The sequence below is a fragment of the Phyllobates terribilis genome, unplaced genomic scaffold (assembly GCF_046119375.1).
Source record: "Phyllobates terribilis strain yellow unplaced genomic scaffold, ASM4611937v1 Scaffold_2__4_contigs__length_985480577, whole genome shotgun sequence".
NCBI classification, from domain to species: domain Eukaryota; kingdom Metazoa; phylum Chordata; class Amphibia; order Anura; family Dendrobatidae; genus Phyllobates; species Phyllobates terribilis.
In genome coordinates this window covers 323462249-323477747 of record NW_027362762.1, presented here as the reverse complement: position 1 = coordinate 323477747, position 15499 = coordinate 323462249, and the positions used below count along the sequence as shown (strand labels likewise).

At 44.9% G+C, this 15499-nt stretch overlaps 1 protein-coding gene across 1 annotated transcript in view; it reads right to left on the bottom strand.

Annotated features, from left to right (window-relative positions):
• Positions 1-541: 541 nt before the first annotated feature.
• Positions 542-15499, bottom strand: part of F10 (coagulation factor X) — a 54365-nt gene continuing 39407 nt past the window's right edge. The window contains exons 7-8 of the mRNA XM_073664404.1: positions 1806-1923; positions 542-1329 (exon numbers count right to left, since the gene is read on the bottom strand). Of these exons, the coding sequence (XP_073520505.1) occupies positions 782-1329; positions 1806-1923 (666 nt within the window). The 3' untranslated portion in view covers positions 542-781. The remainder of the gene's footprint in view (positions 1330-1805; positions 1924-15499) is intronic.

Here is a 15499-nt window from a genome sequence, read left to right as displayed (position 1 = left end):
TTCCATTAGATATGTAAAGAGTAACTAAACCTTGCTAATTGTTTTTTTTTATATTTTTTTAGGTCCTTGAATACAATGTAGAGCAATGAATGTCCAAGTCCTGAGACCACACAGAAGTGCGGTGTGCGCAGCTCCAGAGGTAGAAGCACACAACTGCTGACTGATCATGTGCACACAGGAGCGTATGGATTCAATAGAAAGTCTATAGAAGTTTACTAAAGTTTTATCAAAGTTGAGTTACTCTTTAAACTGTAAAGTACTGTAATCATCCCCGAGATACTATCCGAATATATAGTAGGTGTAGTAATAATAATAATATTAGCAAATACCTCCAATTAGAAAAGTAGTATAGTTCTTCAGATTCGCTACGTCACTTATCTCATGTGCAGGGCATTGCAGTAGCTTCGGTATCCATGGTTACAACAACTCATATAGTGACAGCTAGTTGCTAGTGGTCGTAACCATGGAAACCTAAGCTACTGCAATGCCCTGCACATGAGGTAAATGACATAGCTAATCAGAAGGACTACACTACATTTGTAATTGGAGATATTGGCTAATATTATTACTATTACACCTACTACATATTTTGATAGGATCTTGGAATGCCCCTGTAAAATGGCTATAAAGATATTTTAACTGTGCTTGTTGCAAGACTTTACAAAGTATGAACCTTCAAGAGACCTTTTGAGGATTTGTAACATCTTGAAATGTTATTTTGTGGAGTATATTGGAAAAAGCTTCAGTGAAGCTGAGTCGTTAGATGTTTTTTTTTCTGAAATTACTGGTGTTTTTTCAATACCCCTTTAAGCCATTTATTCAATCTGGATACTTTTGTGTACACTCCATATTTGCCTTGTTGTGCACAACCTTCTCCCCAGCTAACGATCCCAGTCACAAAATACGTGTCCTTGTATGGGGTGACATGGGGACCACCGCTGTCTCCCTGACATGCATCTTTCACGTCTTTGTCATAGCCAGCACAAAACATGTTTTCTGTGATGGCGAACTTACTGGATTCTTTGCATGTTTGCCTAGAAACATAGGGTACATTAAGCTTCTGAAGCTTCGTCGCCTGAGCCCCTCGCTCATGAAGACGTCCAAAGCCGCTCACCATTGCTTGCCTCTCATTCATCAGGACTTCTTCAGCAAAATCAGGATCAGGGAGGCATGCCGGAATGATATTATCGGTGAAGTTAATGGCCTCTTTTAGCTTTACCACAGCTATATCATAGTCATAGGTCATCCTGACGAATTTAGGGTGTATAATGATCTTGTCCACCTTGTGTATTGATTCAGCGCCATCCTTCTTAAGTGTATTCATCTCTCCTGTAAAATTATACAAAATCGAGTTAGTATTGCCTGGCTGGAACACAAATTAGACTTTAGTTTCTTAATCAAAGTTTAATTAGCAGAATATTACTAAAAATATCCTGTATTATTTTTAGATTACATATTAGATTATTTCTGTCTTTTGCTTGTATGTCGCCAACATTCTACATAGCTGTGTGATCATTTTCATTCACCACAACCCCAGAATTAAATTGACAAGAATAGAGATGAATTAGGGTAATCCATAAAAATATTCTATGCGTTCTATAGCCAGAGGGGCTGACTTGGTAAAGATCCGTAATAAGCATTCATGTATTTTATGGAGCTTTCTTTGAAAAACAGGTTCCCGCCTGTCCATCTGTTGTGTGTGGTATTACAGTATTCCCTTTTTTTGTTATTGTCCCATTCCCTTAAATGTGTTTGTAATCCAGCCCAGCCCCTTTAAATTTCGATTTATTCCCCAGGACACTCACCTACAATAACTTTGAAGTACTTTGTCTGATTCATGCAGTGAGCTGCTGTCAGGATAAACTGCTTGGACAGGATGGTTCCTCCACAGAATGGTTCATTATCTTCACTTAACAAAACAGCCTGCATTGATTTACCAGATTATATGTTAGATTTGTATGGGTTATAGAAATGATAAGCAGGTTTTTTTTTTTGCATTTTTTTTTATCAAAAGGGATTGTCCTACCCAAAATGAAAATTAGAAATGTCATAGAAATCCCTCAGACCTATTGTCTGAGAATCCTAAAGGGGTTATCCAATGTTAGAAAACAATTCTAAGACATTATAAAAGCACTCCTTCCATCAAAGTTTTTATCTTCTTAATATGTTGCAATCATATTATATAGCACTGTGTACTTACAATTGCTCATTTTGCCTTTCTACCCAGCTACAGTTAGGTCCATATATATTTGGACAGAGACAACAGTTTTCTAATTTTGGTTCTAGACATTACCACAATGCATTTTAAACAAAACAATTCAGATGCAGTTGAAGTTCAGACTTTCAGCTTTCATTTGAGGGTATCCACATTAAAATTGGATGAAGGGTTTAGGAGTTTCAGCTCCTTAACATGTGCCACCCTGTTTTTAAAGGGACCAAAAGTAATTGGACAGATTAAATAATTGTAAATAAAATGTTCATTTCCAGTACTTGGTTGAAAATCCTTTGTTGGCAATGACTGCCTGAAGTCTTAAACTCATGGACATCACCAGACTCTGTGTTTCCTCCTTTTTGATGCTCTGCCAGGCCTTCACTGTGGTGGTTTTCAGTTGCTGTTTGTTTGTGGGCCTTTCTGTCTGAAGTTTAGTCTTTAACAAGTGAAATGCATGCTCAATTGGGTTGAGATCAGGTGACTGACTTGGCCATTCAAGAATATTCCACTGCTTTGCTTTAATAAACTCCTGGGTTGTTTTGTTTAAAATTCATTGTGGTAATATACAGCCTACAAAATTGGAGTAATTTCCCAAATCAAATGTAAATCCATATTAATATATAAAAAACACTTTATTTCATAGATAAGATAAAATCACATAATAAAGTTAAGAAAATAGATCTTATGAGGTAAGGATACACAGAAGTGCAGAGCAGCAATAAATAAGCGGGTCCTAGGGGAACAACTGGCTGACCCTATTCAACTATAGCATATCATAGTCTATAGTACATGTGTACAGTAAAAAAGTAGCAAGAGGCACTGTATGGAGTTAAAATGGTCTCCCCAAGGTAGGTACCTCCACACAGAGAGAAGCAATCATAAAGAGTCACTGAAAGAAGTTGAACAGGCAGAAATAGCGATCACAAGTAGAACCAGAGTGCTCACCCATAAGGTACAAAAATTACCACTAAGCCACTCTGCAGCCCCGACGCGCGTTTCACGTGGCTTCTTCGGGGGGCGGTGGTTGTGGAACGAACAAGCACCATTTTATCTCCTGCACAGACTGAATGCAGGTGACAGCGCTGATTACTGCAGCGCATGCGGAGTGACAGGATGTCCCCCCGCACCGCGTCACATCCGGCCAGTTTCCCGACGGAACCATGGGCAGGGACGTGCAACTAGTGACTAGTGTTGAGCCACCCCCGTAGTGTTCGAGTTCGGTTCGGTTCGTCGAACACCCGTGTGTTCGCCGAACTGTTCGTCGAACTGTTCGTCGAACACCTTCGAACACCGTTAAAACCAATGGCAGGCAAACAAAAACACATAGAAACACATAGAAAACACCTTCAAAGGTGTCCAAAAGCTGACAAACTGCTCAGAAGACACAACTAACACATGGAAAAGTGACAAGTACATATAGTCATGCGAAAAGAAAAGAGGTGGAGGAGTAAAAGGAGGGGGAGACACAGATATAGGCATGTCATGCCCTTCTAAAATCCAAAAAGTGAGAAGCCGAGACGGCCAGTCCGCTCCTGCCCGTGCCACCTCCGTGTCGCCGGGTTTGTGCCAGAGCCGCGGTGAACCCTGACGGCCAGCCCCCCTCTCCCAATACTGGTGCCTGTCCGCTGGTGGGTCGAGAGAGCCCCCCTGTGGTGGAGGCAGCTCTAAGCTTTTTAATTTAAATTGTCCCTCTAATTTGAATGAATACACTTTAAATCCATTTACAAGGATCTATTGGAGGGCAAGTCTCATGCCAGCAGCCGCGTAATTCCAGCTCCAGTAGCGTCCACTAAAGCTGCTGCAGTTAAAAAGCTTTTATAAGGATCGAGCTCGGCTGTCCACCGCAAGGCATCCTAGTGCCAGTCCCAGCCCCTATGCCTTGGGGTGCCTCCTGATGCTCTTCACTAAGTATCCCGTGGTCCCGAAGCATTTCCTTTGAAAAAATTAAGTGTCCAAACTACAGGTGGTGTAGCTTGCTTAACAGCCGGGATAATCCGCTGACTAGCAGACACTGCTACTAGGCACAAAGTATTTCCTGGGCTAGATGCAGTTAAAAATTTGTAAGTAGATACTCTCGTTGGATGCTGAGAAAGCATTCCATAGAGTCTCCTGGCACGCCATATATGATTCTCTTAAAAAGCTTGGGGTAGGGGTCTAGGGGACCCTTTTATAGCCAAAATCACGGCCCTGTATCACAATACGTCACCTAGGCTGAAGATAAATGGAACTGTAGCACCGAGGGCTCGGTTGCTACAGACGTATTGCACCTCACCCAGAGGTGTGATATCTCACTCTCAGATAAGGATGGAGTGTGGATCAGGACCCGACACCTGCATGCATTACACCACATTGCCGTGGGGCAGGGCGACCAATATGCCCCTGAGATGGGCACGACAGTCCCTGTCCCTGGCTGGAGTGGGGGGAGGGAACACTGAGGAAGGGGAACCCTGCAGTGCAGGAGCAGGGAGGAAGCAGTTCCTGGGTGCATTGAGAAGGGAGTATAAAAGGTGGGCACCATCTTAGTTCAGTGCAGAGAAGTCTGAGCAGAAGTGGCAGGGAGCAGGGGCTCTGCATGAGCTCTGCTCCGGAGGCGGGCCTAGTAACAGAGGCCCAGGCCTGCAAGAGGGAGAAGGAAGGAAGAGGAGCGGAGAAGGCTCCAGGAACGAGGAATGAAGGGATCCCAGGGGTGCGGACGGGCGAGTCGCCACCGCACGCCCGAATCCACCTGCGTGGAGGGGTCAGGCCAAAGGGGGAGACCGGTCCCCGAACTAGTGGAGGTAGGAAACGACCCTCAGCTAGAAACCGGAGGCTCTGACATTTTATGTGGCGCAGCCCCTTGCTCCACCCGCTAGGAAGGCACCACATAGGGTCAGGGAAACTGGCGCCAAGTTTACCAAGAGGAGGCCCGAGGCAGCCGGACAGAAGTGTTGGTAAGAAAGGCCAGACAAAGGACACACAAAGGGGGTCCTGTGAAGCGCTCCAAAGTTATCTGGGAGTTGTCTGAGCCCCTCACCTGGTGAGCACAGTACGACGTGGGCAGCCGTTACCTGCAGACGTGGTCTGGATAATAAGAACTGTGAGTAAAGGCCCTGAACTGCATCACTGACTCCGTGTCGTTACTGCTGCTGCCCTGCACCATCACCCCCATCCTCCGCATACACTGCCCTGAGGCTATACTCCTCCCGTGGGGAGTTATGCTACGCTCTGCTGCACCCACAACACCAGCCTTAGCGGTCTGCCCTGTAGCGGCGGTTCACTCTGACCGCAATCCACGGGTGGCGTAGTCGGACATTTAAACATCAAAACCACATAAATAGTTCCGCCACTGGTTTGACCGCCCTGAGCCACGGAACCGGATCGCCGCCACGAAGACTACAACCACCAGCATCCACCAAAAAGGGTCCGGCTCCGGGTGTCCCAAGGCCCAGGGGGTGCGTCAGAACATTTTCATCACCTTTCACAATCACCAATGGGACAAGGCAGGGATGTCCTCTGTCCCCTCTCTTATACATCCTAGTGACGGAGCACCTGCTCTCATCAATTCGCCATAACCCCAATATTAGGTGGATTGAGGTGGGAGGCACCGAGTACAAGTGCTCTCTATTTGCTGATGATGTCCTAGTATATATCACTCAATCACATATATCCATCCCTGCTGTTATGGCTGAAATAGATCACTTTGTTACATGGTAAAATTTTAAAATCAATGCAGCGAAGTCTGAGGCCCTCGATGTCTCCCTCCCTAAATCCATATAGGATTCCATCCAGTCCAACTTTCCCTTTGCCTGGCCCTCACAGGGTATCAAATACTTAGGAATTCCTATTCATAGAGACCTCTCCCATCTATGTTATCTTAATTTTGGGCCCTTTATTGAACAATTCCATACAGACCACGGTTGGCAAGTTAGAACTGTAAGATTCACTACGTGAACCACTGGTGTTTTGTGGAAAAGCACATGTACACCGCGTTCCAAATTATTATGCAAAAAGTGTTTAGGAGTGATAAGGGAAGAATTTGTTTGTTTGTCAGTTAAACTCATTGATGGTGATGTGTGTCAGGGCTCTTTATATCACTGTAAGCAATTGCAGACACCTGTGCTAATTAGTTTGGCAGGTGTGTCCAATGAAAGGCAAGACTACTTAAGAAGGCTCTCTCACATTATTAAGCAGCCTACATTTTCTGCCAAAATGGGAAAGAAAAAGGATGTGTCGGCTGCTGAGAAGCAACAAATTGTGGAGTGTTTAGGTCAAGGCATGACTACAATCAACATTGTGCGATGATCAGGATGAAGTGTCTTGGCAATCAAGAAGTATGTAGCTGATTCACAGTACACACGTGTGCGTGCTGATAAGGGCAAATTGAGGACTCTTTCCTACAGGCAATTACGTCAGGTTGAAAGAGCAGCGGCAAAAAAGCCTTGTCATAGCAGCAGACAAGTTTTTGAAGCTGCTTGTGCCTCCAACGTCCCCCGAACAACAAGATGCAGGGTCCTTCAGAGGTTTGCAGCTGTGCATACGCCATCCTGTCGACCTCCTCTATCCACTTCACACAAGCAGAAACGGCTCCAGTGGGCCAAACATTACATGAAGACTGATTTCAAAACTGTTTTGTTCACGGATAAGTGCCGTGCAGCGCTCGATGGTCCAGATGAATGGAGTGGAGGATGGCTGGTTGATGGACACCCCACGCAAACACGGCTACAGCGCCAACAAGGAGGAGGTGGAGTAATGTTTTGGGCTGGAATCATGGGGAGAGAGATTGTCGGCCCCTTTAGGATCCCTGAAGGCGCTAAAGATGAACTCCATAATGTATGTGGATTTTCTCAAACAGCACTTCCTGCCATGGTTCAAGAAGAAGAACCGTGTATTTCACAGCAAGATCATTTTTCTGCATGATAATGCACCATCTCATGCTGCACATAAAACATCTGCATCTCTGGCTGATATGGGCATAAAAGGGGACAAACTTATGGTGTGACCCCCATGCTCCCCTGACCTCTACCCCATTCAGAACCTTTGGAGCATCATTAAAAGGAGTGTCTATGATGGCGGGAGGCAGTTCACATCTAAGCAACAGCTCTGGGAGGGTATTCTGTCCTCATGCAAAACAATTGAAGCAGAAACCATCCAAAACCTGACAAATTCAATGGACGAGAGAGTTCAGAAGCTCCTTTCGAACAAGGGGTCCTATGTGAAAATGTAACATCACCTAGAATAAAGTTTTGAGTTGAAAACTGTTTGATTTCAGTTTCTAACAACCTGCTAATGCTCATAATTTCAAAAATGACCATTTTTTTGGTCTTTATTAAAATGAAAAGGTTGATCGAAAAGTTTGGGGGATCTAAGAGTGTGGCAACCCAGTAGTCATGATTACTTCGAATTCTGACAATATGAGGGTCATGCTGCAGGTAGTGCAGCAAGAAGGCACTTATGTGTCTTGCGCATCTCGGAGCCCCAAAATTATTTTCCGGGCTAGATGCAGCTAAAAATTATTTTTAATTTTAAATCTGGTGAAGCTTATTATAGATGGCCTAATAGGATCAGTGCTGCACACTGCTACAAAGCCCAAATTATTTTCCAGTCAAGATACAGATAAACATGATTAGTAATATGAAAGCTTAAAACGGTTGGTAGGGTGATTTTAACCAATCATCAAGCTTTTACTCTCCCCAGGATGACACAGGGGTAGAAAAGTCGTTTCGGATCCATGATTTGTTCATCTTTATGAACGTGAGTCTGTCTACATTATCAGTGGAGAGCCGCGTGCGCTTATCTGTCAGCACACCACCAGCAGCGCTGAACACACGTTCAGACAGAACGCTGGCTGCGGGGCATGACAAGATCTCCAAGGCGTAAGTGGCTAGCTCCGGCCATTTATCCAGATTGGAAGCCCAAAAAGAGCAAGGGTCCAGTGACACAGTCGTGGCTTCAATGTTTACTTGGAGATACTCCTGTACCATCGTCTCTAGGCGTTGACTATGTGTCAGACTTCTTGTCTCCTGTGGCCTTGCAAAGGATGGGCTAAAAAAGTGGTGAAATGATTCCGCAAAATTGATGTTACCAGCAGATACTGTGGTTCTGTTACGGTTTGAGTGCTGAACACTTGACGGTCCCACGGTTGGCAAGTTGGAACTGTGAGATTCACTACGTGCACCACTGGTATTTTGTGGAAAAGCACATGTAAGATTCTGCAACAGTCTCTGCTGATACTCCTGCATGCGTGCATCCCTTTCTATGGCAGGAATAATTTCTGCAAATTTACTTTTGTACCGGGGATCTAACAGTGTGGCAACCCAGTAGTCAGGATTATTTCTAATTCTCACAATTCGAGGGTCATGTTGCAGGTAGTGCAGCAAGAAGGCACTCATGTGTGTTGCGCATCCAGGAGCACCAAGTCCCTGTTGTGTTGGTGGCGAGGTAACAATCATGCTTCCTTCCTCTGTCCTCTCCCCCCAACCTCGCACAACAGAAATGTGATCAAGGTCTCCCTCATCTGATGAGTCTTCCATCAGTTCGTCCTCCACTTCTTCCTGGGCTCCTGCACCTTCCTCACTAGTTTGGCTGCTACCATGCGCCCTGGTAAAATCATCTCCCCCACCCTCACATGCCTGCCGCCCTGGTGCTGCCGACCGTCTGGACCTTGCAGATGTTAGCCCTTCCGCATACAACTCCTCCTCCTCTACTTCCTCCACCTCCTCTTGTGCCACCACCTGACTCCGAATTCTGTTTAACATGTGCTCCAGCATGTAAATCACCGGAATAGTCATGCTGATAATGGCATCGTCAGCACTAAACATCTTCGTCGCCATTTCAAAACTGTGCAGAAGGGTGCATAGGTCCCTGATCTGAGACCACTCCTCCAGTGTGATTTGCCCCACCTCTGAATCTCGTTGGCCCAGGCTATACGTCAGAACGTATTGCACCAGGGCTTGTCGGTGCTGCCACAGTCGCTGCAACATGTGCAGAGTTGAATTCCACCGGGTAGGCACATCGCATTTTAGCCGGTGAAGTGGCAGGCCCAACGACTTCTGTAGAGATGTAAGTCGCTGAGCTGCGGGATGCGAATGGCGGAAGTGAGCACACAGCGACCGTGCCCTCTGCAGAAGGCCATCTAGTCTGGGATAGTGGGCTAAAAATTGCTGGACAACCAGGTTCAACACGTGAGCCATACAAGGCACGTGTGTGACATTGCCCCGGCGAAGGGCCGCACCCAGGTTTGCAGCATTGTCGCACACGGCCTTCCCTGGTTTCAGGTCCAGTGGAGACAACCATTCATGAAATTGGTTCTCCAGAGCTGACCACAACTCCTCAGCTGTGTGACTCACATTTCCCAGACATTTCAATGTAAAAACCGCCTGATGACGTTGAGCCCTACTGCCAGCATAGTAAGGAGGTGTGCAGGATCCCTTCTGCGCAGTTAGAAAGCTTGTGGCATGACCAGACAGGCTTTGGGTGCAGGTGGAAGACCGAGAGGAGGTTGAGGAGGCAGAAGCAGTGGAGGAAAAATGACATAAAGAGGATTGACGCACAACTCGTGGGGACGGCAAGACTTGGACAGCAGCCCCTTGTCCTGCTGTCACCATAGTTACCCAGTGCCCAGTCAGCGACATGTAACGCCCCTGTCCATGCCTACTCGTCCAAGTGTCTGTGGTGAAATGCACCCTGTCACACACAGAGTTTCTCAAAGAAGCGGTGATGTTGTGTGCGACATGCTGGTGGAGCGCAGGCACACCTTTCTTTGAGAAGTAGTGCCGACTGGGCATCTGGTACTGGGGCACTGCGACGGACATAAGGTCTCGAAAATCCTCTGTGTCCACCAGGCGGAAAGGCAGCATTTCTGTAGCCAAGAGCTTGCAGATGGTGAAATTCAACCTCTTAGCTTTCTCATGGCTAGGAGGAAATGGTCTTTTACTTGTCCACATCTGAGGGACCGAGGGCTGGCTATTGTGCTTAGACGGGGTTGATAAGGGTGTCCCCGGCAAACTGCCGGTCTGTGAGGAAGATGCAGGCGGACATGTTAGGTTGCCTTGATCCAAAGGTGGTGCTATCGATGTCGGACAGCGCTCAAGACCAGCTGGTGTTACCACCTCCAAAGAAAATGATGACCTGCCAATCACGCTGGCTGTTGCGGGTAAAGAGGTGGCAGGTCTGCGCCCCAAAACAGGTGTGACTGCTGTCCCCCCAGTCACAGAGGATGAAGAGGCCGCGGATGCACAAGATATGGCAGACGGTGGTTGGCCCGGCCGGCTAGACCGCATTGTAGCACACTGAGCTTCCCACTGCAACTTATGCTTCATGTCCATGTGCCGGTTCATGCATGAAGTACTCAAACTATGTATTTTTTGGCCTCTACTTAGCTTTTGCTGACAAATGTTACAGATAACACGAGTTGGGTCATCTTTATCGATCTGAAAAAATGCCCAGGCTATGCAAGGCTTAGCACCCATGCGACCTGAAGAGCCACCACGACTTGTGGTGAGAGGCAGAGTTGTGTTTGAGGATGCAGTTGTTGACGTGCTTCCAGTACTACGTCTCTGTCCAGGAAGGCGCAACCTGACCTCGTCGTCACTAGCATCTTCCTCCACCTCCTCTGCTGACCTCATCTCTTGGCTGACTGTGGGTTGACAGTAAGTGGGATCTCCGACCTCATCATCATCACCCTGTGCGTTATCACACCCGTCGTCCTCAGAGCCAACCTGTTCCTGCCCTGACAAAAAACTAAAGTTGTCGCTCCAATCAGGTATTTGAGTCTTATCATCGTCTTCCTCATTGTCTCCACCAACAGGAGTTACAGTTTGGGAATGAGGGTCTACATTATGGTCAGAACCTTCTGCGTCTGGTCCTGGATCCGACTCATAAAGATTCTGGGCATCAGTGCAGATCATTTCCTCGTCTGGATTCACAGAAGCGCTGGAGTCGACCTCTGATTCCCAGGCTATAGTATGAGTAAACAGCTCTGCAGACTCAACCATCTGTTCTACCTCATACTCAGACGGGCAGCTGGAGATTTGGGAGCTGTGAGGAAGCAAGTGCGATTTGGGTGACACCTTTGAGGACTGGAGTATTTGTGATGTTGAAGTTGATGTGGAGGAGAGCCCACTTAAAGGAGCACTTGATATCCGTTGAAGCACCTGCTGTTTTTGTGCCTCATCTGGAATTTGTAGCGATTGGCGTGGCCGTAAGAAAGGGATCTTATCACATTGTCCGCTAAAAGAAGTAGACATTTTAGTTTGGCTGGAAGATGGTCTTTCTTCTGCACCTACCCCACGGACACAACCTTTTTTCCCCTTCCCAACACGCCTATTCCCCTTTCCACCAGCAGCAGGCCTTTTTCCACTCATTTTGGTGGTTAACTAATTCACAACTCTGGAGTTGTTTGCACAAAAAAACAATGGATGGTAACCGAGCAGAGCTGAGTGGCCAAACTGTGGTATTAGGCCAAAACTATTGGCTGGGTTAGATGCAGAAAAAAATTATTTTTAATTTGCAACCTGATGGAGGTCAGTATAGATGGACTAATAGACCAAGTCCCACACACCGCTAGAAGCCCAAATATTTTTTCAGAGCTAGATGGAGAAAATTTTTTTATTCAATTTGCAACCTGATGGAGGTCAGTATAGATGGACTAATAGACCAAGTCCCACACACTGCTAGAAGCCCAAATATTTTTTCAGAGCTAGATGCAGAAAAAAATTATTTTTAATTTGCAACCTGATGGAGGTCAGTATAGATGGACTAATAGACCAAGTCCCACACACTGCTAGAAGCCCAAATATTTTTTCAGAGCTAGATGCAGAAAAAAATTATTTTTAATTTGCAACCTGATGGAGGTCAGTATAGATGGACTAATAGACCAAGTCCCACACACCGCTAGAAGCCCAAATATTTTTTCAGAGCTAGATGCAGAAAAAAATTATATTCAATTTGCAACCTGCTGGAGGTCAGTATAGAAGGACTAATAGAACAAGTCCCACACACTGCTAGAAGCCCAAATATTTTTTCAGAGCTAAATGAAGAAAAAAATTATTTTTAATTTGCAACCTGATGGAGGTCAGTATAGATAGACTAATAGACCAAGTCCCACACACTGCTAGAAGCCCAAATATTTTTTCAGAGCTAGATGCAGAAAAAAATTATTTTTAATTTGCAACCTGATGGAGGTCAGTATAGATGGACTAATAGACCAAGTCCCACACACTGCTAGAAGCCCAAATATTTTTTCAGAGCTAGATGCAGAAAAAAATTATTTTTAATTTGCAACCTGATGGAGGTCAGTATAGATGGACTAATAGACCAAGTCCCACACACCGCTAGAAGCCCAAATATTTTTTCAGAGCTAGATGCAGAAAAAAATTATATTCAATTTGCAACCTGCTGGACGTCAGTATAGAAGGACTAATAGAACAAGTCCCACACACTGCTAGAAGCCCAAATATTTTTTCAGAGCTAAATGAAGAAAAAAATTATTTTTAATTTGCAACCTGATGGAGGTCAGTATAGATGGACTAATAGACCAAGTCCCACACACTGCTAGAAGCCCAAATATTTTTTCAGAGCTAGATGCAGAAAAAAATAATTTTTAATTTGCAACCTGATGGAGGTCAGTATAGATGGACTAATAGACCAAGTCCCACACACCGCTAGAAGCCCAAATATTTTTTCAGAGCTAGATGCAGAAAATTTTTTTATTCAATTTGCAACCTGATGGAGGTCAGTATAGATGGACTAATAGACCAAGTCCCACACACTGCTAGAAGCCCAAATATTTTTTCAGAGCTAGATGCAGAAAAAAATTATTTTTAATTTGCAACCTGATGGAGGTCAGTATAGATGGACTAATAGACCAAGTCCCACACACTGCTAGAAGCCCAAATATTTTTTCAGAGCTAGATGCAGAAAAAAATTATTTTTAATTTGCAACCTGATGGAGGTCAGTATAGATGGACTAATAGAACAAGTCCCACACGCTGCTAGAAGCCCAAATATTTTTTCAGAGATAAATGAAGAAAAAAATTATTTTTAATTTGCAACCTGATGGAGGTCAGTATAGATGGACTAATAGACCAAGTCCCACACACTGCTAGAAGCCCAAATATTTTTTCAGAGCTAGATGCAGAAAAAAATTATTTTTAATTTGCAACCTGATGGAGGTCAGTATAGATGGACTAATAGACCAAGTCCCACACACCGCTAGAAGCCCAAATATTTTTTCAGAGCTAGATGCAGAAAAAAATTATATTCAATTTGCAACCTGCTGGAGGTCAGTATAGAAGGACTAATAGAACAAGTCCCACACACTGCTAGAAGCCCAAATATTTTTTCAGAGCTAAATGAAGAAAAAAATTATTTTTAATTTGCAACCTGATGGAGGTCAGTATAGATGGACTAATAGACCAAGTCCCACACACTGCTAGAAGCCCAAATATTTTTTCAGAGCTAGATGCAGAAAAAAATTATATTCAGTTTGCAACCTGATGGAGGTCAGTATAGATGGACTAATAGAATGATGCTATGCCCAAAAGATTTTACTTCACTAGGTGCAGTAAAAAAATTGGTATTCTATACACAGGTGGTATATCTTGCAACACAGATAGGCTACTCCACTGACTAACACACTCTGCAATAGGCCAAAAAGGATTAGCTTTGCTAGATTCAGCCAAATGCTGTGAAAAAAACTTGCACAGCACTGGCACAGACCTGCCTGGCAAAAACTGATAGGAACTGATGTAACCTAGTCCTGAAAAGGACTCCAATTACAATTAGTCTTTACTCCCACAATCTATCTATTTAAGAGCACAGACCTGCCTGATAAAAGTCGTAGGAAATGCTGTAACCTAGTCCTTAAAAGGACTGCAATCACAACTATTCCCTACTCCCAAGCTATCTGTATATTTGTGCGAAAATTGGCTTGAAATTAACAAGGTATAGCGCACACAGCAACAGTGGTGCCGTATAACACGCAGCTGCAGCAGTGAGAAAATGGTGGCGACGGGGAAAATGGCTTGGTCTTATAGGGCAAGGACATGTGACATACACTGCCAATCACACATGCCCTTGCTTGTGTGAAAAAAAGCACTTCGCTCCGTGTGTGCGCTGCTGATAGGCTGACAGATTGCACCTCCCCACTGCAAATGCGGGAAAGAGAAAAAAAAATGGAGATCTTCATTGTTCCTGCAGAGATCCATCCCCTGCCCCTCCCCCCGCCCCGCTGTACACTCAAACTGCGTATTAACATTAATTTTCATCATTACTGAGAAAAAATCCAGTTATGATTTTGGTGCACGAACAGTTATCGAACATAACCTCGAACAGCCGAATTTTTCTCAAATTGTTCGTGTTCGCCGACCGGCTCGAACACCGCCCAAAACAGCTCGAATTTGAGATTGGCGAACAGTTCGAGTAGAACAACGCTCATCTTTACTAGTGACGTCACCATTAGAGATGAGCGTTGTTCTACTCGAACTGTTCGCCAATCTCAAATTCGAGCTGTTTTGGGCGGTGTTCGAGCCGGTCGGCGAACACGAACAATTTGAGAAAAATTCGGCTGTTTGAGGTTATGTTCGATAACTGTTCGTGCACCAAAATCATAACTGGATTTTTTCTCAGTAATGATGAAAATTAATGTTAATACGCAGTTTGAGTGTACAGCGGGGCGGGGGGAGGGGCAGGGGATGGATCTCTGCAGGAACAATGAAGATCTCCATTTTTTTTTCTCTTTCCCGCATTTGCAGTGGGGAGGTGCAATCTGTCAGCCTATCAGCAGCGCACACACGGAGCGAAGTGCTTTTTTTCACACAAGCAAGGGCATGTGTGACTGGCAGTGTATGTCACATGTCCTTGCCCTATAAGACCAAGCCATTTTCCCCGTCGCCACCATTTTCTCACTGCTGCAGCTGCGTGTTAGATGGCACCGCTGTTGCTGTGTGCGCTATACCTTGTTAATTTCAAGCCAATTTTCGCACAAATATACAGATAGCTTGGGAGTAGGGAATAGTTGTGATTGCAGTCCTTTTAAGGACTAGGTTACAGCATTTCCTACGACTTTTATAAGGCAGGTCTGTGCTCTTAAATAGATAGATTGTGGGAGTAAAGACTAATTGTAATTGGAGTCCTTTTCAGGACTAGGTTACATCAGTTCCTATCAGTTTTTGCCAGGCAGGTCTGTGCCAGTGCTGTGCAAGTTTTTTTCACAGCATTTGGCTGAATCTAGCAAAGCTAATCCTTTTTGGCCTATTGCAGAGTGTGTTAGTCAGTGGAGTAGCCTATCTGTGTTGCAAGATATACCAC